General features: G+C 38.0%; 1 protein-coding gene across 1 annotated transcript in view; it reads right to left on the bottom strand.

Annotated features, from left to right (window-relative positions):
- ANO4 (anoctamin 4) overlaps positions 1 to 26515 on the bottom strand; it is a 175853-nt gene that overhangs the window by 70153 nt on the left and 79185 nt on the right. Inside the window, exon 5 of the mRNA XM_031057554.1 lies at positions 23193 to 23351. Within this exon, the coding sequence (XP_030913414.1) occupies positions 23193 to 23351 (159 nt within the window). The remainder of the gene's footprint in view (positions 1 to 23192; positions 23352 to 26515) is intronic.

Genomic DNA, 26515 nt, shown 5'->3' with positions numbered 1-26515 from the left:
CATATTAAAATGTTTTCGAAATGATAATTAGCTTTGCCAACAGAAGATCTAACCAACAGAAAATCTAATCAAAATACACTTGGCAGGTTCAGTTATACTCAGAAAAAAAAAGAAATAATAGTGCTAAATTATTAATATAAAAATTCATTTCTCTTGGGTGTGCTCATGTTAAGTGCTCATAAAGGAAAGCACTAAGCAAGGTTGAGAAAAGAAAGGCTGGAAAAAACAAGACTGGAAAGAGAATAACAAATCCAGATGGAGGATAAATTAAATGAGATGTCACACTCACCTAATCTAAGGACTAAATAGCTAACCAAAATATCTGGAAAAATGATAGCATGAGGACCATCTTCATTACAAAAATACTTTAGTGAATGGAATGTTCTAAACTGTCTTGGTTAGATTAGTATTTAGACTCAGTGTCCTTCATCTTATAAATGTTTCAACTGAGAATAGAGGAACATTTTTCTGTCGTAATTGACTTTCAAGGGTTGGCTCGTTAAATGATTTGGAGAAGTAAACTCAATTTCACATTGTGGGAACATGCAAACAAAAATCAATGTAACATAACTCCCCTTGGAAACTTAAATAAGACAACAATTGACATGAGCAATCTGCTATAAAATGATGTCCAGATAATGAAGAAAGAAAAACAGAGGAATTCAGGGGGCAGACCAATGAGATAAAACACTTTAGCAAACATAGAAATGGAATAAATGTTTGGAATTAACCTGTAGCACCATATCACAATGCAATAATTTTCAGGCCACTAATGTTCAAATAAATTAGTTGTTTTGAACTGATTTATTGAGAAGGAATATCCATTAAAAAAAAAAAGATTTTCTTCTGGTCACTAACAAACATTCTCGATGGTCTTCGGAGCAGCGTAAAGTCAGGATGACAAGAGACTTACCAGCACCAGACAGCTGTAGACTCATCTGGGGTGGGAGGCACCTCTAGGGCTCATCTGGGCTGAACCTCTGGCTAAAGCAGGGCTAACTTAGATCAGCCTGCTCAGACAGGAGCTTGTCCCATTGACTACTGAATATCTCTACAGGCAGAGACTTCACAGCCTTTGGGCAACCCACTGACTGAAACTGGCTGGAGAAAAGAATATTTTCTGTGGAAGAACTGCTCTCTTCCATAGAGAAATGTCGGCTTAAAACTACCACTTTCTAGACTTGTTTTCCTTTAAAAACACCCTTATTTGTTACAAGAACTGTATTTAATCGTTGTTCTCATTGAGAAGTGGTAGCAAGGTATATTTAGTTTAATTGACCTGATCTTCAAAATAGGTGTGTGTGGTAGAATTCAGATCACCAGAGTCTGGGTTACAGATAGTCCACATACATTTTGGCTTCACTGACAAGCATCATTAGTACTGGATCATTGCTGCCAGTCCTAGAATACAGGCAGTACTATAGGTCCACATGTTATAGACTTCCCCTTCTGGCAAGGCTCCCTTTCTATTTTACCATTACGTTTGTAAAGACATTGCTATTTCCCAAAGAAATCCAAACAACTGCAAACACATTTAAAAACAAAGCCACGTTTTCTTCTCCACTGCCACTGTGTAAGGAGCGAAAGAGATTGAAGCATGGGCCATTTCTGTAACTCCAAAAGCAGAAACACCTGCCGTGGTGAGTTAGTGTCATCAACTAGGTCAAGGAAAGCTTGTAAAAAGTCAGGTTGTCCTTCTTCTAAAGCAGGCACAGAGCAGTGCCAACTGCTGGTTAAGTTGTGGCTACTAAACTCCCATGTATTCCTGCAAGCATTCTAATGTCTTTTGATGACAGGATTTAAATATATATGTACTTGCTATTGACCTGACTCTGCTCATTCTGCACTTATCATTGCTAGTCTGAATAGAAGCAGAGTTGTATGCTGACATGGAATGTCTCTTGAAGAGCTCATATTTCGCTGTATTTGCAGGCTGCCTTCCAGGATCAAGGCTAAAGACTAGTATCTTTTGTCCAATATCCTCTTCAACATTCTCCTCCTCCTTGCTAATTTTAGTTCATTATCAATGATATTGTCCAGTCATTTCAAGACAAAAGCAGCTGTAGGTACTCACCTTGATTTAAGCATTTCTTGAGTCTAAAAGTTAAGAAAGTTGAGAAAACCTATTCAGAGCATATAACCTTGCAGAAGGTTAAAATTACAGTGGCTCAAATTGAATGGTGCCATCGTTTATTTGCCTTGAGGCTACTAGGCAGGTTTTCAATCATGTATGCAAAACAATAGGGTGGAAAAAAAAGGTCAGAATTTACCATTAAGGTGTTTCCCCTATCATCATTTAAGAGAAAAATTCTCAAGGCTGTATCCATGAGGAAATTCACATTTCCTCATGGAAGTAAAATGAGATAAGTAAGATTTTGGAACAGATGTAACAACTAGGATGAATGCCACCTACTTTAGGAAGATCCTACAAGGCAAGTTAAAAAGCCAGAACAGAAAGAGTTCTTTATGTTTTGGCAAATTTCTGGTAAGACCATAATGCAGGGAAAAACAGAAAAGGAGACAAAATCAACATACTTCTTCCAGTAACAATTCTCTCTGTAATCTAGTTCTGTATGATGTCTGAGTGCAGAGTAGTAAATAGTCACTACTACATGTTCCACTGTTTTTGAGAATTACTTAACAGCACAGATTGATTTGCCATGTGGAGTGAATTAAGTGGAAAAACAAAACCCAGCAAATTTTAGTTGATTAAACTGTTCTTCCTCTGCAAAACCAAAGTAAATGTAAATTCATGTGGGCAATTCCATGGAGCTGGAAAAACAGAAAGTATATTCTGCCAATACTTTTCCAGTGTATACATTACTACTGGGCAATTATATAGATACTGTCAATATGTGTCTGGTTTCAGGAAAAATATTGCATATTCACAAACATTAGCCTCCAGGTTCATGCTTCTGAGGAACCTAATGAATAATGGTGCCAATATCTTTCACACGTGTACCTTCAACAAAAGCATGGATTTAGTGGGAAAGGGGAATATATGGTCCACATTTTAATTTGGATATTCAGAAGCCTTTGACTTGCAAGAAACTGTAGGGCAAAAGCAGCAAGGACGAAAATAAGAATAAAAAGAAAGCCTTATGTAAAAAATATGAAGCTGTTGATAAAACCAATTTTGACCTGAGGACACTGACACGTGAAATGCAGAATAACCTGATCTAAGGAGACAGAGGCACATGATTACAATTTAGAATGATTTTTATGTTAAATTTCATTACAAAATATGATGATGAAGTAAAGTGTATTTTCTTTTACTTTGCAAAGTACTTGCAGAGGTCCTGCTCCAGTGGAGTTAGTAATGCAGGCAGGTGGCTGCTTCCTGCCAGCATTCAGGCAACGTGTCATCTAATCCAGCTCAGAGCAGGTGTCATTGTTACAGAGCTTAATTTCTGGCAGCATATGACAGGATCTCAATTGTGGAACAGAACAAGGAGAAATGCTTGCAATGTCCTTCTATGTAGACAAAAATATGTGACTGCGAGGACAGCTTCAAGAACAGGGTAGGTTACTTGAATAGAAGTAAAATGCAAATACTATCTGACTGCTCAAATTCACTGTGCAATGATGAGCTCACAATCTGCAGTAGAGAAATACAAATTCCTGTAAGATAAGAAACCACATGAGAAGGAAGTCTTTAATTCCAACAAATGTCATCTAAATCCACAGAATGTGTCTTACAGTAAAGTAACTTAGATGTAGTAAATCAACCATGGAAACAATATCCTCTGACTTGGACTGCTCTTCTGAGAGAAAAGAATTAGAGATATCTGCAGCATGACTATCTTAATGGAAAAGGTTGATATGAGTGCAAGGCAATGATAAAACATTTCTTGATAATTCCATCAGCAAATACTGAATGAATACAGGTTAGACCCATCTAGGTAAGATCTCTGTGACAAAATAGCTAATAATATGGATTTTATCTGACAAATATCCTTTAATTCCTTTGGACTGGAAAATTACTATAAACATGTGAAATCACTATTTGCAGATTTAAAATGCAGATAGCAAAAATCTCAGGGCAGGATAGTGCATTTTTACTTATGGAAAGAATATTTGACATTTTCTCTTTAATGAAACGTCAGTTATGGGCTCAAATTTTAGATTAAAAAAGTTAGTACTTTATATAGTCATAGTTGAAATCATCAAATCTTTTTGACTGTTCTGTGGGCCTAAGGAATGCCTCTTAAGTACATTAGTTTTCTTTTGACATCACAGGCCATTAAAAATGCATCACACAATTGAACTACATTTTATAAGGTAGCTTCCTTTGTGATTTATCCCAAGTGTAAAATATAAAGCCGATTTTTTTCCTATATGGATTTATTTCTCATTAATAATTTTTGAAGTAGAAAATACTTACATTTAACGAATTGTCCATTAAATATTCATGTTTGCATTTAGAGGCTTGTTGGAAAAACATTGCTTTGGTAAAGAAGAAGGCAGTTTATATTTTGTCCAACAGTTAATTTCATAAACATGATAATTAATAAAACACACAAAAATGCAGGCAGGCTTATGATAGCTTTTTCATACACATAACCTAGAGAAAACTGAATAAGCTGCTTATTGCATCACAGAATAATATAGGTCATCTAGTCAAATCTCCTGCTTTAAGCATGGACAACTAAAGTGATTTGTGGGGTCTTGAATATCTCTGTGGCTGGAGACCTTGCAACCTCTCTGGGCACCAGAATGTCTCTGGGCAGAAAGATCACACCTGAACTTCCATGGGGATGCAGAAGTGCTGGCAGCAGCCCTGGTTCTGAGCACCTGCCTGTGCTCCAGCAGTGTGAAGCTCTTTGGTTGCTCAACTCCCTCTGCAGAATCTTGTTTCTCAGCTCAAGGAAGACAAGAAATACATACATGACTATCAATCTGGACTCCTAAGTCCTTTCACACTTCCCAGGATGCAGTGAACTGTCCTGCAGCTCTCTGTACACCTCTGTATTTGATGGTGCAACTCAAAATTCTTTCTAGAGGAAGACATGTGTGAGCTCAACAAGAGCACAGCTCAGGAAGAGAATACTCTTAAGGTCACTGTCAATTCAGTTCAGTTCAGTCCACATGACACAAACCTCAAGATGTCCAAGGCAGCTACACACCCACCACACAAGGAACTACAGGCAGAGGTGTTAGCCCATGCTGTAGGGGAATCAGTGGGGTAATGCAAATGCTTGTTATCTTGGGTGCAGTCCCATGCTGGCATGAGTAGGATAATCACATGGGCTGGCAACACCTGGGTGGGTTTCTGCACCATTCCTGGCTGCGCAGGACACAGGTGCTCTGCAGGGAATTCACAGGAGCACAATCTCACTGCTCCTTCTCAGACTTAATACAGCTTCTCGTTTTCCAGGAAAGAAGTAGCACCAAAGGAAAACCAAGATCCAGTTAAATGAGGTGGAAAGATGCATGAGAAGAATGTGAATCACTCACAACTCTACCAGTTACTGTTACCCATAACCTCTGCTATTCTGGGCTAGACTCAAATGCTTTTTCACTCATCTAATATCTCAGTTGTCTGTGCCTTACTTACCTTACTGCAATGATTATTAGAACTGGAAAGAGTTTGAGGAGCCATCTTCTAATAATTCATTTCACATTGTTCTAATAATTGCTGCAAAACTTTCATGCCTTCCTCATTTAAAGGTAGAGACATGAGCAAGACATTTTCCCTTCTTCCACTTTATAAAAACTGTTATACAGTTGTTGTATTTCTTTAATAAGATGGACAAAGCAAATTTCTGAGCAACTGCATTCTGTAGACTCACTAAGGTACTCCAGAGATCTGATACACTAAAAGGATGCAAACAAAATTTTACAAGGAAAGTTATCTTGTAAATATGCCATATTTACAAGACAACCTGTAAATTGTTGTTGCATATGTTAGAGCATATGCTAGAGCAGCCATCTCTTCAGACATACCACCGTTACTACATGAAAGGGAAGTTCTTTCCAAAGCAAAATGTGATGGTGAGAATAGGCTTGATTACTAATATTCAGTTCACAATTTGTATTAAAAGAAATACATAGATTGACCTTCTTTTAAATCCCAAACCATGCTAAGACTGTATAAGACTTCCCACAAAAAAATTAAATACAAAACCTCGAGAGATAAAGGCAAATCCATGTTAATGTGTCGTCTTCAGCAAACCACAGTTTCATGTTGATCATAAAAAGAAATCTCACAGTTTAGTGCAGAATGGAAGCTTCTAATAATTGATGGTGTACATGATTGTACATTGATGACCTGTCTACTCAGCTAAGCTCAAAGTAATTTGACCTCTATGTAATTAGATCATTTGGTGTTAAAAACCCACACATCAGAAACAGAAGAAAAACCCCACTTTCTTAAGCAAAGATAGAGTAGTTAGAATCTAACTGGAGACAAGGTGAAATTTAAATACATAATGTTTCTAAACTAAGAAGGCAAAATTCTGGATCCTTTGTGCATCTGTGCACAAATCCCTTCATTTGTTAGACATGTTTTAAATGAAACAAGGTCGAGGTATGACAAGGGCAAATTATGAATTTGTTTAAGACTGTTATAATTTATTGTGATAAAGCAATGCCCATACATGGCACAATGAATTGTCAAGGCAGACTCCTAAACATGACCTCTGCTATTGATCAATTATTGCTGCTCCCAGTGTGCCTACTGACATAAGGTGCTGGATGAAAACACCTCCTGTATGACACAGAAGAGCAGAGCAGCACCAGATGGAGCTCAGTATCTTAATGGTTCAGATAAATGTGATAGAGCACAGAGAGGATTTCCTCTCCTAGTTCAGAGCTCTGACATGCAGATTTAATGAGAGGAGTTGCAGAAAACAAACCAGTCCTCTTTTTTTTGAAAGACAACATCACTATCACATGAGATAATGTTAGTTTTGATCTGATTGCATATCTTGCAAAGAGGTGGTACTAGTCCTGAAATTGTTTGCAGAAAAACTTGGGATTTTGAGATGCCTATGATGCATGAAATGAAGGCCACAAGTAACACATACATGGCAAAGAATCTCCTTTCCAAATTCACTTGTACCATGGAAACTGGTGAAATGAAGATTCTTTACTTAATAGACCATACTGTCCTTCCCTAGGGATTAAAAAAAAAAAAAGTCTTTAAGAAGCCACCAGCTTACAAAAGGCAGCTTGTTCAGCTTGGGAAAGTACCAATGTCTTTTTTATCTATTGAGAGATAAATAGTTCTAGGTTTTTTTGGTTTGTTTTCCTAGCATTTTGCCCATTTTTTATAAGGGCTGTGCTTCTCAGAGCTGCAGCCAAGAATTCACAGCCCATAAGTGAAAGAGAAGTTGCAGAAGAGTTTTTAGCTCTTTGGTACTATTCAGATCCTTTTTTTCAGTGCAAAATTTTGGAGTAGAATTGATATTCTCATCTATTGTACCTCTGGAACATGCATACTTACAGCAATCTGTTTCGTTCTCTTCTACAGGGAAGTAGAGAAATGTAATGTGGAAATAAAATCAATATCTCACTTCACTTAATAATCCCAGGTTTTCAAGCTCTTTATAGATGCACTGTGATAGACATTTTCTTCTATTACAGAGATTTTCTGACAAGAAAATTATAATTCCCCTAGATAATTTTTGAAAGAAGTCAATATGGCCCATACATGAATGGCTCTATAGATAATGATTTTGTTGAAAGGAATCTTCTTAAAAGCACGGCATTTTGGGCCCAATGAATATTATAAAAGATATTTTTAAATTGGAGGAAAATTCCATTAGTGTTACATCATTAGACAACAGGGAAAATTTTGCAAATTGCAGAACACTATCTCAACAAGCTACCTCTTAGGGTATTATAATTGCACATATACTGCACACTGTTGTTCCTGTCAAATATTTAAAATATAATGCCCAGTGTGTCAGAGAAATGTAGTGTAGCAATGTGCTTTGCCTAATTTGGTGCAAATTTGGACTATAATTACTTGTGCTGTAGAAACATACATACATCATCATGCATAACCTCTTTTGAATGTCAGAGCAAAGTGGTGAATTGTTTGGGGAAGAAATGATACTGAAATTGTATGGCACACACCTCTCCTAGTTCTTGGTACTAGGGACTGAAAGTTTTGAACCGAATTGTTATCATCACAGCAGCACAGCTGGTGAATTTCTTTTCTAAAGTAGTGTTATTGCCCTACTGTCCACAATTGCCACATTGCTCTTCAAAAAAGGAAAGATTACAAAATTAAAAAAACTACTTTCTTCACCACAATATTTCAAAGCAACTCCCCCCTTTCTGTGTCTTACACACATATCCAGAAACAGAACTGACAAGTACTTCTCTCAGTGTTTGTTTCCTCCTCGTATTTGTTTCCTCCTCCAGGATTCCATCTGCATTTTGCTTGCTTATCTCCTGATCAGTCAAAGTCATATTTCTCTGACCAGGTTCCTCTCAGAGCTGCCCACAGGGGGCAGCTAGTCTTGCCCGTCACTGGCTATGTGTGACATACAATGTCACAGTCATATTTTCTGGAAAAATCACTTCACCCAGGATTTTTCTCCTGGGAAGCTGAGAAGCCACAGAGAAAAAGGAAAACAATAATTATCTGATTTGCTTCTCCTCTGTTTTGCTCATGTGGAATGTTTGGTGATTGCTTATCCAACAGATGATTGTGCCATTGGTCTCATGTGAATTGTTTTGACTTATTGGCCAATCATGGCCCAGCTGTGTTGGGGCTCTGGAAGGAGTCACGAGTTTTCTTATTATCTTTTTAGCCTTCTGTAAGTATCCTTTCTGTATTCTTTAGTATAGTTTAGTATAGTATTCTTTTATATAATATAGTATCTTAAAATAATAAATTAGCCTTCTGAGAGCATGGAGTCACACTCATCATTCCTCCCTTCATCTGGGAACCCTGAAAATACAATAGTACAACAGAGGCAGCTCCAATGTCAGATCTCTGCCAACAGCAGCCTCTGGAGCACAACCAATTACAGAGCTCTATTTTTTGAAACTTCAGTTTGAAAAAGTAACAGGAAGTCATCTTCACTTTCAAACTGGAGGAACCTTGTATAAAATACACATGTATTGAATTTCCCAAACTATCAAGGGAACAAGAATGTGGGGATTCTTGCTTTGCCCAGATGGTATTTAAGCACAAAAATGGGAGAAAACTGAAAGCTTTGAAATATTTTTTTTCTGGCAGATTTTAAGCAAAGAGCTCATCTAACAGAGATGCCATCTCCCCTTTAAAACATGAAAGGTTAACAGGAAAATATCAAAATACTAATAAGGAAAGAGCTCTGGGTAACAACTGAGCAGTCATCATCACTGTGCATCGTTGGTGGAAAGTGCAGTGGCAGCAACACTGACAAGAAAATAGAAAGTCTAATGTTGGAAATGTCACCAAGTGCCTGAAGTGAATCTTATCTAACATATGAACATTTTTAATGTATAATGAAGAGCAAAGGAAAATGGGGGAGGGGGAAACCATGCTCTGTGCTTAGGTAAATGACTTCTCATGTTGCACTCTACTGTCTACAAACACATTCTTGTAGCACAGAAGATAGAGAGGTAGCTGAGAGTTAAATGCAGAAGAGATGAATACACAAAATATCACTGTTAGAATCAAGAAGAGAAGCCAGAAACAGAAGCCAGAACAAGGTAACGTGCATGAAGATTAAAAAAAAATCAAATTAAGAGCATACAGGACTCAAATTCCCTAGTCTTTTATTTTGTATAGCTATTCAGCAGGGTGCAAAGTACAGCCTGAGTAAGAAATAGATGGATTAATTAACAAAAAATCAGACCAGGCCAATAAGAATGATAAAGAGTCTTGGGAAACCTGATCTAGGTGAAAAGGATTGTTCAAAACACAGATAGGATTCAAAACACCAAAGAAAATGCTAAGCAGAGACCACAGTAACATTTTAAAAACAAGTAAGGAATAGTTATGATTAAGAAGGAATGAACAGCACTTCATTTTTCTTCTCAATCAGGCAAGAAATAACTGGATTAAATTGTAGCAAAGGAAGTTTAGGTCAGATGCTATTGAACACCAGACAAGAATTTCTAGGGCTTGGCATGTGGGGCTGTAAGGAATATATGAGTGGCTAAGAGTACTTAGCCTGGGATAAAAGGAGAAGCCCTATATTTTGCTCTCATGTGGATATTACAGTAATAAACCCTGCCAAGAAGGCAGAAATGGTTCTTTACTTAAACTCTTTGTCCACATCCACACACACATATTTTGCTTTCACCATACTAAAATCAATAAAGAGCTATTTGATAAAAATCACAGAGGACTCAGACAAAAGTGGGATTAAAAGCATAAGTTTCTTCAAGAACATCCAATATCTTTCAGTTTCAACAGTATCTCTGTGTGCTGTACTTACTGTGGAATATGTTATTATTTTACTTAAAATTGCTTTCTGAGATCTTCAGTCTTATAGGTTTCAAGACCAAAATTTAGCTGTAAAGGGCACCAGAAACATATCTTCCCTTTGTTAGAGGCATACACTTAAAACAACTCAATCTACAAGAGACTAGAAACTCAAGAGTAACACAATGAAAGAGAACAGTGCTTTTGGATATTGGTAATAGTTTTTTGGCAGTGCTCCAGGACTTTGCTGTAGATTTACAATGTTTGTCAATTGTGCAGAGAGGTGCATATGCACTGTTTAGAAGATACAAATTCTATGCGTTCAAGAAAACCTGACGCATTTTTAGGTGCTCCCACTTTAGTTTTAGGAGTTTTAGGAACTAACTGTGATAATCTCCGAACACAGGACAAGGAATGTAAGTGCAAGTAATCTGTTCATGTCCAAGTACATCCTGATGAGATCTGAAGCAAATTGTGGCCCAGCACTACATCCCAGGCTGTTGATCTAATTTTATTTTTCTGTGGTGTCATGAAATAAAATTCCAGTCCAGAGACCCTGGTTGCAAAGGCTTCTGTTAGATCATTTCTGCATCAAGAATTCACTCATGAGTTTAGGAAACGAGGTTTTCTTTTATGTGACATATTGTCTAGTGGAAAATGTCCTTCATGCTCTACAAGTAATCTATGAAATGAATATAGAAGATAGCATATAAAAGCTTCACTAGTGAGGCATGGTTAGTCCTGTATGAACATTCCAGTGATCCTCTGATGCTGTTTAAGAGAGAAAAGTATTTTGCTGCAGCACCAAACTCAATAAATTTTATGAAAATGGAGTGAATTGGACAAGGTTTCTAAAAAAATTGTCAGGAAACAGGTGAAAATTTTCACTTTAATTTAGTTTAAAAACTGTCCATACAAAATAGCATGTTTTGGTATTTCACTGGATTATATCTGTTTTCTCTTTTGTAAAGATAGCCTTTTAAACAACTAACATGGCATTTTAATATCAGGTATTTAATTCTGATTCTAAATTAAATATTTAAATGAAATATTTTCACATATTCAAAATGTTTCCCTTTCCTCAGGTAAAACTCTTTGCTGAGTCTAATCTATTCTAGTGATTATTAATTGCTTGCCTTTCTCCTTTGCTGCATTCTGTTAAGATGTTCTCCATAAATACAAAACAATTCTTTCAAGATGTTAAGGGCCTGTGTTGTATTTCCAAAGATATTTCACAGTCTCATTTTTATAGTAGGAGCTATACAATGAGAAGGGGGCTTTTTGTACAGATCTGCCATGATTTAATGTGGATATGCCTCCACATTTTGATTCTAGTATCCTCTTATGCTTTCTCACCATCATTATAAGTTCCCCCCTCTCCCAAATCTCTGAAGCACTCACCTTTCCCAAACAATTTTTGTGTTGTGCCTTTTGGCTGGAATAATACATTAGTAGGAGATATGAATTGTGTTTCTTTTCATAAGACAGACAAAAATCCAGGCCAAGATGGAAATGTAAATTGGCACGGCAAGCAGTGATCAATTCCCAGTCAAAACATCAAAGAACAAAAAATGTCAAATAATGGCAAAACTGCAGAAACATTAATCCATTCCATAGCTTGGGGGTTTTAGAATGGAAATTTTCAGTTGTCACACAGTTCCATTAGTTGCATACTTTACATTATACCCGTACTGGGGATGATCTTGCCATCCACATATCTATTAATATAAATCTACAGATAACACCTGGACAGAGGACAAACAAAAAGGCTTATCTTGAGTAGTTTATACATATGGTGTGTGACAGGTATCTGACCTAGTTTTCCCTGCTGGATACTGGCAGGCCACTATATTTGTATTGAAACAGTGGCACCATCATGTCTCGAAGCCCACTGATCCTGAGAAGTGCCCTGAAGGCTTTCTCCCAAGGAGCAGACACCACAGGTGTGATTCAGGGCAACTAAGTTTAGATGTCTTCAATGGAGAGGAACAGGCACCTTCAAGGTGTAATTAATTTGTTCTATTTTCCTCAAAATGAGATGAACTGATGCATATTAAGGGCTTGTTCCTACCTAGTCAGATTAGGTACATTGTCAACAGCTACAGTAAATATGTTGGGGGTTTTTTCCTTCTTGGGGCTCTGCAGTAAAACTACCTTATTTTCCCTGAACTTCTGTTCCTCACCACCCACATGAACTTCTGCAGTAGCAGAGACACATTACTTCCTACAACTGCACCTTCATGGGTGCCTCTAGTGCACTGCTCAGCTGTCTGGGACACATCACAGCAGCAGCATTTGATTTGGAACATTTTACATGGCCTTGGCTGCCATCCATTTCTCCCATCCCACCCTATTCATTCTTACTGCAGAGAAGTCATAGGGAAATGCAGATCTTTAAATAACAAAGCCTCCCATCAGTGTCCTCTGTACTTCAAAAGTCCTCTTGAATTTGGTCAGTACTTTCTGTATTTCATTACTTGAATTCTTCTCTCCTGTGAATTTCTGAAGCTAATGATGATAAAATCCATAAATTTGCACAAGAACATTGACCTGGAATGTTCTAAAAATCACAGCTTCTGTTCTCTCAACTGCTGTTTCAGGACATTTGTTTAATCCAGTCTTGTCTCAGAAAGTCACAGTTTCCAATAGCAATAACACTCACAGTAGAACTTCAAGAACTCTGGTGATGAAGGGCCAGGCTGTTCTCTATAGAAAACCTATAGAATTCTATAGAAAAAAGCCATGAGCATCCTGATCTAGCATTGGTGACAGCTCTGCTTCATGAAGTTGACCTTCAGACATGCCCACCAGTGGTCTGGAGCTTCTCCAGATTCCCCAGAAAATGAGGTCACATAATAGATTATTAACTTATAATGCACAAAGAGATGCAGAAATCCAAATACAAAAAGACAAATTTCTTGAGGAGAAGAACATGAATTTTGCATATTGTAAGACAAAGTATAGTCATGGTTTCCAGATGTATGTCTCCATTTTGTTCTTCTCCTATCTATGTTTTCACTGTGGAAGGTTTATTCTTTCTGAAAAATTTCAAAGTTTAAAAAGGTGTAAGGGATGGCTTTTAGACAAAAAAAAAGAAAGCACAAAGTTCTTATATTTTAAGAAATTGGAGTCAATCCTGTTATAAATGGAAAGGTCTATTTGAGTCTATTAACAAAAACAAGCTGCACCGAAGAAGAGTAGTAAGTGAGTACCATGAAGACCTCCAAGAGGAAACAAAAGGGCTTTCACACTGTTTTGTCTAAAATGTGCTCTTACATATTCTTTCAAGAGGTTTCAGATTACAAAGTTAAGGATAATTTGTGCACAGAAGAGAGTTTTGTAAACCAGATAAGACTTTAAACAGGAGGACATGACTATCTGGCTGACAGAAATTTCAGTTAGTATGGCTATGTCAGAAACATTTTTCCCTCAGGTCAGGCTTTTTTAAACTTCATTTACAACCCTACTTCATTACCACTCAAGCAGCAAGAAACAAATATGTAAATATGCAGTGGATAATTCTGCATGTCATTTGGGCCCAGAGACCCATAAACTGAAAGGTCTTTTTCAAGAAAGTTGAGCTCTGATATAATTAGTTCTATTTTGTTCTGTTCCCACAACTGAGATACAGCTAATCCAAGGCACAGAGCACCAATGCTCCATTTGCTCCATCACTGACTTAACCCTGTATAAAAGAGAAAATCAGACAATGAGAGGGCCTGGAGTCCTTGTTCCAAAAGCAGTGAGAAAGGGAACTCTCCCTCCCAGGTTCATGCTTCCCTCATGCAGAGGGGCAGCCCCACACCACCTCAGGCTTTAGGGGAAGATGTAAATGTCCCCAAGACCAATCATTGCTATTTGTTTTAGATGCATAATGCTGTAAATACTGTGCTGTGTTCTCAAAACAAGTTCAACACCAAAATCATTAACATAAAATGAAAATACAAAGCCTATTGTTGGGTTTCTATATACTCTGTCTTTCTGTTCCCTAGAGACAACTTTAGATCTTTGCTTATTAAGCCATTACTGTAAGGGAGTGTTGCAGCAAACCAGTCATGTCACCTCTGGGCAATGAAAACTCTTACTGTGCATTAAGTGATTGTAGCCTTGTGTATTATGTTTATTCCTGATGCTGCTGGCAGGTGAGCCAACACCTCAAAAATAATTGCAGTTTAAGACCAGTTATTGTAAAGGTTAAGGTGACTTTTGACATATAGGGGACATCTCATATATAACCATGAAATTTTTTTCTTAATCTGTTGCCTGTCTGGTTTTTTTCCTTCAAAAGATTTTTGATGTTCTGATTTGTGGATGTTGAAGACAGTAAAATCTTTTTAAAGAAATTTTGCCTGTTCCTGAAAGAAGTATGTCAGGGACTTTTAAATTCCTAATCAGTTATCTATGTATTTTCTGTATCACCTCCCTATTCCTTGAAAGAGCCATATTTTTTTTGAAAAGTGGATCAAGATTTTAGCCACATTTGCTTAGTCTACTAGTTTTACAATGCCCTGTTAAAGGCTGGCACTTGTCAACTCAGAAACACATTCATTTATAGGCTTCCTCAGATAATCAAGAAATTTATCTTTAAAAACTGCATTCTGAAATTTGAATTCAAACCCTATCTATCCAGTCTTTCATTTATCTCCTCAATTTTTTTTTCCTAAATTGCCATTGTGCTGTACAGTGGATACAGCATCTGAAATCTAAAACATTTCCCTCAGAAGTTCAAGCAGCTGGAAACTTCTCCACTGTTTGGTGACTGTTTTTTTGGTACAGAATACTCCCTGGGAAAGGACATTGTTCTGCTTGTATATTTTTCAGTAAAACATTGCTGAAAAGAGACTCCTTTTGCTATGTACATTAGATAATAAGACAGTCTGATTTCCACTTGCTCTGTCTGAATTGAGATGAAATGAATAGCTCAATGCTTAAAACTAAATAGCTGGAAGCACTTTCATTTATAATGCTTGTGGTTAGGTTTGCATTTCAGTCTGGTTCTCTTTTTGCAGGCATAGTTGATGTCATATTGATGTCCCTGTCCGTGGTTTGTGCATACAACCAGACATGGTGCTTAAAACATTAAATAACAAGCTGCACCTGATAATAATAATAGTTATTCTGCTCATGAAAATACAGAGCCTGCAGGCTGCATAATTTATACTGTAAGTTCATTAGCTGTAGCTATTTACATATTGAATAATAGGATCAGAAAAGTGAGACACTGAAACAACTTACAAGAGTCCATGAAAGCTATGGAAATTTTGATACTGGTCACAGTAGTGGAGTAACACTGAATTACACCTGTGGGGGGTCGACCCTGGCTGCATGCCAGATACCCACTAAAGGCTCTCCATCACTCCCTTTTCATCAGGACATGGGAGAAAATAGAAGAGGAAGCTTCCAGCTCTAGATAAGGACAAAGAGAAATCACTCACCTGTTACCATCATGGGCCGAACAGACTTGACTCAGAGAAATTAGTTTAAATTATTATCAATTCAAGTTAGAATAGGATAATGAGAAATAAAACCAAACCTTAAAGAACCTTTCCCCAACCCTTCCCTCTTTCCAGGCTCAGCTTTGCTCCAACTTTTCCCCACCTCCTCCTATCCAGTGGTTTCTACGGACAGGGAATGGCGGCTGCAGTCAGGTCATTATGCGCTGTCTCTGCTGCTCCTTCCTCCTCAGGAGGAAGACCTCTCACACTCTTCCCTTGATCCACGGTGGGGTCCCTTCCACAGGAGACAGTGCTCCACTATCTTTTCGAACTTGGGTCCTTCCCACAAGCGTCAGTTCTTCACAAACTTCTCCGGGGTGTGTCTCTTTCATGGGATGGAGTATGTCAGGAACAGATTGTTCCAAGGTGGGTCTCTTGCACAGGGTCATAAGTCCTACCAACAAATTTGCTCCAGCATGGGCTCTTCTCTCCAGGAGGCCACAGGTCCTGCCAGAAGCCTACTCCAGTGTGGACTTCCCACAGGCTCACAGTCTCCTTTGGGCATCCACCTGCTCCAGTGTGGGGTTCTCCACAGGTTACAGGTGGATATGTGCTCTCCTCTGGGCTGCAGAGGCACAGCTGCCTCACCGTGGGCTGCAGGGGAATCAGCTCCAGCAGCTAGAGCACCTCCTCCCCTTCCCTCTTCACTGACCTTGGTGTCTGCAGAGTTGCTCCTCTCACATATTCTCATTCCTCTCTTTTGGCTGCTGGTCTGCAGCAGGCTTTTTTCTCTTTTTAAATACTTTATCACAGAGGTGCTACCATTGCTGTTGATGGGCTGAGACTTGGCCAACAGCAGGTTCATCTTGGAGCTGTGTGGTACTGGCTCTGACAGATGTGAAGGAAAATTCCAACAGCTTCTCACAGAACGCAGCCTCACTTACCACCAAAACCTTGCCATGCAAACCCAATACAGGGTCTCATCTTCTCCAAAGATCAAGAAAGCCTAATTTTGTCCAAATGCCAGTTTGGCCTAAAGGACGTCACCTGTTAGCCATAGGTGACATCCTGCATGTTGCTTGACCTACCATGCATGCACGGTAGGGATAATCACCACTCCCACTGTTGTCCTGGTGCTTCCTAGTACATATCTCACATAGGCATGCTCATAGCTATCTTTCTCTCTGTCTAAAAGCTCAGAGGACAGCTGATATAATTTCAGGGGTGGAAGCTTTCCCCAGCCACCCTTTTCTCCAGTGGATGGGTGCTTTTGATACATGCAGAGCAAGCTCAACAAGACAGGGAAAAGATATGAGCACCAAATAAAAACTATCAGTCAGGAAAAGATTTTCCAGCTGACCTGCAGCTTGCTCCTGGCTACCACACAAACTCTCCTGGCAAGTTGTGAAAAGTCAGTTCACCATAGACTAAGCACTCTGGTTTAAACTGTATGCCTGGTTGATTCAATTACATCTATAGGGGCAATAAATTACAAAAAAAGTTATTGTTCTTTCAATAACTGGACAAACTGAAGCCATAACTGAAAAATAAACTTGGAATCAACTATAAAGGCACTGAGATTTTATTGTGTGCGGCTCAGAGAACCAAATTACATAAGCTACATTTATAAAACACCTTTTCTAACTCAGATCTGCAAGTGCCACTTGGGGTCTGGAAGTCAGCTCAATTCTTTTCTACCCATGAATCACAATCAGAAAAAAAATGTTTATGTAACAGGAATCTCATGAACAATTGCACTGATGACGCACAAACCAGAAAAAAGCAGATCAGTCTCTCATAACTGTTTTGGTTGTGCAGTACTAACAACAACAACAATAACAAAAAGGACTAGATGTAATTTTTTCCCAGAAAGTTGATAGTATTTCATTAAGTTCAGAAGCAATGGTTGTTGATTATAATGTCTCTTTCACATCATCACCTTCTGAACACTGTGCTCAGAAGTTTCAGTCTTTGAAGTTCTTAGCTTTTTCTTGTTCTTTATTTCTAAGTTTTAGCTCACTTTGACATGGTCATAAGTCTATTTTTCTTTTACACTCAGGGATGTGCTAAAAGTCACGGAGATACTCTGCGTGCTCTTTCTGTCAGCTGCAATTTCTCTCAACATTCATCATCTTGAAAGCAGACTCCAACTTGCTGCTAAATATAAGTATCTTACTGAATACATGTTTCTAGCTTCTTATGTCCTGCCCCATTAGCACAAAGTTACAGCTACATTAAAAGAAACTGCTTTATACAACTATAATAGCTCTTCAGGAACCTATCTTTATTTGCTTGCAAACTTGAAAAGTCATGAAATAATAGTATTCTGTAATTATATTGCATCAACAACTGAAAAATATTTCAAAATATAACTTCTAGGGTCATGTTAACATAACTTAAGACTCAGAGTATACCCACTAGTAGATATTTGTTCATACAATACAACTAAAGCTTATACTGTGCCTTTCTTTCTTGTCCTTTTGGGTTTTCCCCAGAGAACTACTATCATGTATTTCTACTGCCTATTGTGTACACCAGCTGTGTTTTTGCTGCCAGATGTTGCACCAGAAATGTCAGCTGCTGCTTGAGGCAGGGAGCGAATGCAATTAGAGGCGCCCTGGTGACAGCTTGACACTTATGGTGGCAAAGTTTAAATTTCTAATCAGGCATGTAAGTCAAAAACCCACACAACTTGGATTCTTCCAAAAGCTGGACCAGCACTACACCGACATCATTTGTCAGGGAGATGCAAAGATCAATGTGCCAGCGGAAGTCCAAAAGGATTGACTGTTACTTGTAAAATATCTGAAGCCAGTTTCTGAAGCAGATTCTGCATGCAGTAGCTGTGAGGAGTCCAGCTTTCCAGGGCAGTAAGGAATGCTATTGGTTTAAAATAGTTAATTGCTTTTATACTGAGACATTAGTTACCATAAATATACAAAATATATAAAATAAAAGGCCTGAATACTATTTTCACTACTCATGTGGTTAGTTCCCATTTACTACACTTCTATCACTCACTTCCTACTTGTCTGTCAATTGCTTTTACAAGTAAACTGCACGAAATCAACTTATAATTTATAAATTAAAAACTTTGAACACAATCATTAAGCATAATATATTAAGTACATTTAGTAGTAGAAATACTTTGTATGACATAGTTTAGTGTAGTCATGAGAAGTAGAAAAACCAAAAATATCATGCCATGTTCAAACTAAATGTAGTCTGTTCCTAGGGCTACATGATCAGATCCCAACCCAACATCAGATTGACTTTGGATAGACTGCTCTTAGTTAAATGCAAGATGACCTTCTTCTTTTCTCTTGTACAAATTACTCATGCAAGTGTGGTCTGTGTTTGTTCATCCAGCATAAATTTCTCACCGCTATCCTGCATTTTCATTACTTTACAGTGCAGCTTAAAAAGTTTGCAAGGGAATGAGTAATACAAGTTAGCTGCTGCATGCTGGCCACCTCCATGCACGACCTATTATGATAGTATAGTTTAAAGTATCTTACTGAAACATTTCTGTAATACTGTATTTGTGTACTGCACAGATACTCTTGGTGGCAACTGAGTTCTACCTGGTCATTTAGGACAGGTAAACAGTAATCCATGCTGCAGGAATAATTTGGGAAAAGGGTACTTCTCCAGATTTTGGCACGAGAGGTTAAATTTATAAATATTTGTTCTTGTGAAAAATAGCATGGGCTCAAAGTAGATCTGACTCTTCATTCTCTCTTGAAAAGACAGGTTTTCCAGAAATTGTGGGGCCACAGGGAGAAACATTTAATTTGGAATGGATGCTATCTATATTTTCTCTTCACACAAAACTGATCGCAAGTAATTATCTTCTGCATGTCAGTGGGTTGATCTAAGTCTCAGGTTTATCTTGTATTAACATAAATTTGAAATGTACCATCAGAATGTGGACAGTGGCACCCTGTTAACCTTTTGCCCAGGGATGAGTCTCATGTGATATTTACAGAAGGTATCAGTGCCTACAAACTTACAGTGTGATTGGTACCTCATCTCCCAGAAGTACATGCTCCACTTGGAGAATGTCTTCTCCATTTTCCCCACACATAAGTCTTTTTCAAAGAGTATTGAAAAATGAGAGAGCAGGGTCATTGAGGATCCCAGAGCCAGGATATCATAATTACTTATCTCACTTGTGAGACATTGGAAAAGGAATAAATCAACAAAGAAAATGCTTCACCTGGCTGAAAAGAAAACAGTCTCTTTCCCAGGAATTACCTACAGTTTTGACAACCTTATTTGAGCATCTCTGCATGTGATCACATGTGTTGAATGTGGTCTGCAAGTGTCTGGCTGTGACAGGGTCAATACTTGCATCCTATCCAGAACCAATATACACAGAAAAGCAGGGGGAAGCATTATAAAGTGAGTGACTTGTGCTGTACCTCTCAATTAGCATTCACTCTTAGAGTGTTGTTTTCAATTTAAAATCTTTACTATTTAGTTTTATTTTTCCTATTATTAATTTTTTTCACTCTTTAAAAATATTTATCACTATTTTTTCTCTATGATTTAATATTTTTTGTTAAAATTTTCATTATTTTAATTATCTGTTCCTTGGTCTGGGATCCCCTCCTTCTTTATTGATGTATGTACTGAGCACCAAATCTGGCAGAACTTCCAAGGCAGAGTGGTGTGGTACAGTTGAAGACTGCGAGTGTGAATTTGTTGAGAATATCTGCAAAACATTATCACCTTTTCCTGGAGTCAGAAACATATATCTGTTCAGACCTTTCTCAGTTACATGATCTTGACATTGTGCCTGAAGTTATTTCAGCTGTTGTGAATTTGTTTCAGAGTCACTTTCTCATTTCATGCTGCTAAGTGAGCACTGCTCCCTGCATTCACCACTTCCTGGGAATTTTACTGCGCTGTACTTCAGTGAGCTACTGCAGTGCACTTCTCCCTCCCTGCAGTGAGGCATATGGGTTTGAAATTGCATTGTACAGGAGAGCTCTAAGTTTTCCTCTCTGCCAATGGTCTTATGTTAAAAGGACAGGGGTAACACAATCGAACGCCAAGATATGAACAGCTGGTAGCCAAAGGAGAATGAACCAACAACCACAGAAAATTAATGGAAGGTAAAAAATCTCTTTCAGTCCAACAGTTACTACCTATTGCATCTGAAAATGTTCTGTGGCCAAACAAATAGGCAGTTTTCTCATTTCATCTGGGAGCAAACTTTTTCTCAGTGGAAGCAGTATAGTGCATGTGAACAACTTGAAAAAAAACTCTGCAGTTAAAATTTTCCAGAATTAACACCCAAAATGATGCGCAGTCTCAAAAATAGGAGAAGTAAAAATAATGAGAAATAATCTAGACACTAGGTGATCACACAGCTAAGTTTAAAGCTATGTGTTATGCAGCACTGTTCTTAATCTCTGGGCATGGGGGAAGGAGTGTACTAAGAATGTACGTATTTCCTTCAGGATTATAATTTAATTTAGAAGCTAACGTGATCATAAAATGCACATGCTAGAGTTTAGTTTTAGGTCAGAGTGTTAAAAAAGATTTCTACCCTTGATTTTAAAAACATTAGCCCGAGTCACGTAGCACAACCTCATTTTGATCATTCTGTGTTTAGAAAATGCACAATTACTGATGCTGGCAAGAAGTCACACCAAGGGTGAATGAGATTAGTAAGAAATAAAACTGCATGTCACTAGCAAAATAGAAACTGAAATGAATAATCAAATTGGCAGATCATTCATGCAGCCTAAGCAGCAAAGTCCAAATAAATGGTCTTGAAAGCCAAAAAAATCCTCTACAGCAAGGGCTTAAATCATCAGTTTGAAAAAGTTTTCAGCACAGAATGTTGTAATAAGTTTCATAATACTTAAAATATACAGTGATTTCATAGCTTTCACTGCTGACCTTAGCACAGTAATAAATCTGCAAAAATCACAAAGTAGGAAAAATTTATTTGAAACCATTAGACATATGCATTAATAGGGAGGATTCCTTCCCCTTTTGTTTTCTACACCGCCCAAATTTTAGAGACTTTGTCAGCATCTCTCCTGGTGGAAGCAGGGCAGAATTCTACAATGTGAAAGTGAATAGCTACAGCAACACTCCCAGGTTCTTGATTGTTGAGTTACAACTCCTATAGGCAGTAGCACATATACAGGAAATGTAATAATGGACAAACTCTGGCATTGAAAACATCTATCAATTACTGCATCACTGAAGATGATGACTTCCAGCTTATTTGAAGGAACAGTTTAGGGTAACTTTTGGTGTAACCAGTAAAATGCTCTCAATACACTTACATACACTGTAATACAGTACATAGGTACATACAGTACCTATGTTCAATCAAAAACACTTATAGAAAAGAAAAATTTTCATTTTTCTGTAAAGGCTTCCCTTTTTCCCTCCCCAATGTTCTCCAAAGAACTGTCCATGTCAAGCACACAGACAGAATATTTACACAAGAATTCAGTGAAAGAAAGGGAGATAATGTGTAACTCCTACATAATTGATCAAAGCCTATATCCTGAAAATTCCTCTTATGTTTCCATCAATGGCAGTATGACAATGCATATTAGCATGAGTGTGAGTCCACCAGGCACAAATAAAAGTAAACACCAAGCAATACCTGCTCTGGATGGAAGTGAAGCTTAAGCTCATAATCAAAGTTTAAGGAAGATCATAGGCCTGGCAAAAGAGATATGGTCTCTTTAAACCTTGCTGCTGCTACCTAACATATCAATACACTTTTGACACTTTGCATTAATTTCCACACTCTTGTCCAAAAAGAGTATATCTTCTATTTAGGACATTATGTTGGAAATAGTGTAGATATAAATGATTCATATGTACTGCCCAATTATTTCAATGCTTGGGGTTAAGACAGAAGGAGAAACTTTAAGCTGTTTTCAAACTACCAAAATACTTCTCAGGTTGGTTTGCCTAAGCTGACAGATGAAGGAAGGCAGGGATCTAGTTAGGTCTCTGGAAAGAGTACCAGGAGCCTCAGCGAATAGTGGAGCACGTAGCTAGAAGAAAATGTAATGCAGAAATATGGATTGCACTCAGTAGAATTCAGGCCATTCAAACCCAGAACTTGTTTTTTTTTTTATTGCACAGCACACCAGATGAAATTCTGTGGCCTACTTGTGCATAAGGTTGAAAAAGATGACTGTAATGGCCTGTTTTGGCCTTCAATCCCTGTGCCTGATTTTCCTTTAGGCTACACTTTTGCCCTGCTCTAGCCTATATTTAGGCATGGTTAAAAGCATTTTTCTACTGCTACATCAGAGTGAAGGAGTTTCAGAGTAAACAAATCATACCCCCAGATTCTATAGAGCTTCAACATGAAAGTATTTTTAAAGAATATCTCTTACTTCTTTTTCCATTTGGAGTCCTTCTGCTCTGATATTTCTCTCAAATACTTCCCTCTTCTCTGTCTGTGGATTAGATTTTCTATATACAAGGATGTAGTCAATCCGACATTTCCCATCTCTAAAATATAGTCCATTGGTTTTGTTCTTATCAGGTACTTCCTGCAAAGAGAAAATCAAGCAAATCAGTAATGCTAATTTCCCCTGATAATTCCTGCATTGCTGTTGGCATCATCAGTTTTCAGTACTACTCAACAGGAGAGATAAGGAACCACAACAAGCTGTTGAAGTTTTAGGCTCTTCACATACAGTGCTTCTGGCTTCATCTGAGAGGGGCAAAGACTTCCCTACTGAAGGGGATCTCAGGGGGCATCAGGAGGTCTTAGAAAAATGCTTGGGCGTATGGGGATGGGATAGGAGAGAATAGAAAACACAAGCCAACCTCTCTCCCCCACTACTCTCCATAAGTTTAGGAACAATTTCTTATAAAATAGAGCAGACAATAATGTTACTGAAGTGTAAATTTAAAATTAGGAATTTAGTAGGGCTGAATGTCTTTGTACATGTGAAAAGAGTAAATATTAACATTATCATTATGGTTTACTGTAGCGAGAAGCACTAAAACCTGGCACAGAGATTTTCATTACTTTGCCCCATAGGACACAGACAGCAATATGAAGGTTCTGTGCTGACCTCACCATACCTCACCAAATTAACTACCGAATATTCCTTGCTTAAGGAACAGCTGAGGATGGATGTATTTGGAAAAAATTATTGGTGTGTAGGTGTGGCAGCACATAAAATCAATAAAAGCAATAAATACTGTCTCTTTTCTTTATATATATATATATATATAAAACTGTTCAAATGTTTGGTCTGACAGAAAAACTCAACTTGATTTCACTGTTAATAAGAGGATGAACAGATCACTCTCCTGAGGTATAAAATACCAAACTACTGGTCTTTTTCCAGTAAGTCATAAGATGAAATTCTCTACAGATCCTCCTCACAATTAAACACTACTTCTACATTATACAAGTTCTGCCCAGGGTTTAAGCCTTCACTTTCAGACAAGTTGAAATTGCATGGCAGTTTGCAATGGTTGGAGTGTTTCACACAGGAAATGTACACTGTGGAGGATACATGGGAACAAACAGCATTCCCTCCGAGCAGTATAAAGGGCAGGGACCTTCAGGAACCTCAAGATCAGTCCAGCTCTAAGCTGAGGGGAAGGTTAAGCTAATTTACTTCTCTTTTTCTAAAACTCACTCTGCTATTCCTGCCAAAAATAGCCCTGCCCTATAATATACAATCAAGTAGCTGAAAAAAAACCATTTTGACTTTCACATCTGGGGGAAGGAGGGAATTTTCAAAATACTTTCCTCATAAAATAATTGCTTCTGAATTTAAATCACAAAGTGAACATTATAATAGGAAAAAATTATTTTTACAGGAAAACTCCCCCAAAACAATTTTTCCATTCAAAGAGTTTAGCATAAGCTATCTTTCTGATTCTCAGCAGGCATTTTGATTAAATGGAAAAACCAATGAAAGCATCCCAAATGTCCCATCCCCTTGGTACATCCAGTTCCCTAAAGGAAGAAGGGAATTTTTCTAACATTCTTTCATTACAGTGTCTCACTCCTGACACAACTTAGGGCAGACTTGATAGAGTGGAACAGTTCTTAGAGCCCAAAAAGAAGGCAAGAAAAAGGATTTAATCTCTAAGGAAAAAACAGTAGCAAACTATTTATATCTATACTGCATATCATACTGATAAATGATATTATCAGGATATGAGAAGAATTTTTCATAGAACATTAAATGTGAAAACAGCTCAGGAGGCACATTTTATCTTTTTCCATTAAAAATCTCTGTCGAGAAGACATAAAAAAAGCCCCAACAGCCCAAAGGGATTTTGAGGTTATTTAAATAAAGGAAGGGTGTAGCAGGAGATTTAGAGGCTGTGGGTCAGCTTGGTGGTCCTGTTGTGATCTCTAACCCTCCTGACAAGCCTCTTGTTCAGTAGTCAGAGTCAATATGTGGTTTTAGTGTAATAGGAAAGGAGCTCTAGAGCAAAACAATCCATGCTGAGGATCTGCTGTGTATGCTATGTAGGCTTAAGGGCTCACTTTGGGTCCACTGTAATCTGGTGCAAAGGACTCACTGGATTTACATCCATAAGGAATACAGGTTTAAAATCCAGCACTGCCCTGGACCACTAAGAAAGCATGGGTAGGGGGAATTGAGAGACCCACTTCAAATGTATACTCCTCATCTGTACTCAGACCCATCCTGAGAGTACCATAAGGAGTGTGTCCTTCTTTGCACGCAGTAGTGACTCCACTGGAAAAATTGATTTGCCCCTTCCTATGTTTCTTCTTTCTCTGAAGAAAATTGGTTTGCCCTGCACTGACTCATCAGTGAATGCAGAACCTTATATTAAAGAGTACCTATGAGATTCAGCCAAGGGATTTGGTTCGTTGGGCTTCAAATATGACTGCTGGGGACAATTACTTCTCTTGGGCTTGTAAAACACAACCAGCTACAGTATTGTAATTTTTCATTCACAAAGGCAGCTTGGACACCCTTATCTGTACTTGAAGATCTTTTTCATTTTAGGAACACTGCGTGTCAAAGCCAGACTATAAACCCTATTAGACTGTTACAGCCTCTGGGAAGGACCCCTTTCTCTAGCTCTCTGTTACAGCCTCTAAGGCAACTTTATAGACTGAATCTGGACTTGCAAGAACTCTTGAGGATCTAACATGATACTGAGACAGTCAGGGCTGGTTCCGCAGTGTCAATTTCAGGACTTGTGCATCATCCAAGTATTGTAATACTCTGGCTTATGCTATGCCAGACAGAAGCTTGTCCTACCTTCCTCCAGATATTGCATCTCCCTTACCCGTGTAACAACATCAAATTCAGTTTTCCTAAGCTGATGAAGAAAAAATATATAACACTAGATCTGACTGGTTTTTGGTGAAAAAGTGATGTAGTCATGTATGTCAGACCTCCATTCTTTCGTCTAAAAAAGGATGCTGGCAGAAAGTAGAACAGTGAAGAATTCACTCTAACAAGAAGCTCAGCATTTCTGTCTATCTTTATGACTGTGCTGCAATGCGTGTCATATAATTTGCACTTGTTTTCCAAGGAGTACAGTAGTTTTTATATTCCCAGGTGCTCAGCTGGGAACCATCAGGATTCAGACATGACTCATATACATGCATGTGCTAGGAGAGCTTTAGGCCAAGGGGCTTACCCACACATATCCATACAAACCATACAACATCTGAACAGTGTATCTTTTCTTTCTAGAGTTC

This window comes from Geospiza fortis, unplaced genomic scaffold (assembly GCF_000277835.1).
Source record: "Geospiza fortis unplaced genomic scaffold, GeoFor_1.0 scaffold186, whole genome shotgun sequence".
Lineage (NCBI taxonomy): Eukaryota > Metazoa > Chordata > Aves > Passeriformes > Thraupidae > Geospiza > Geospiza fortis.
Note: the sequence above shows the minus strand (reverse complement) of the source record. Positions and strands in the feature narration are given on the sequence as shown.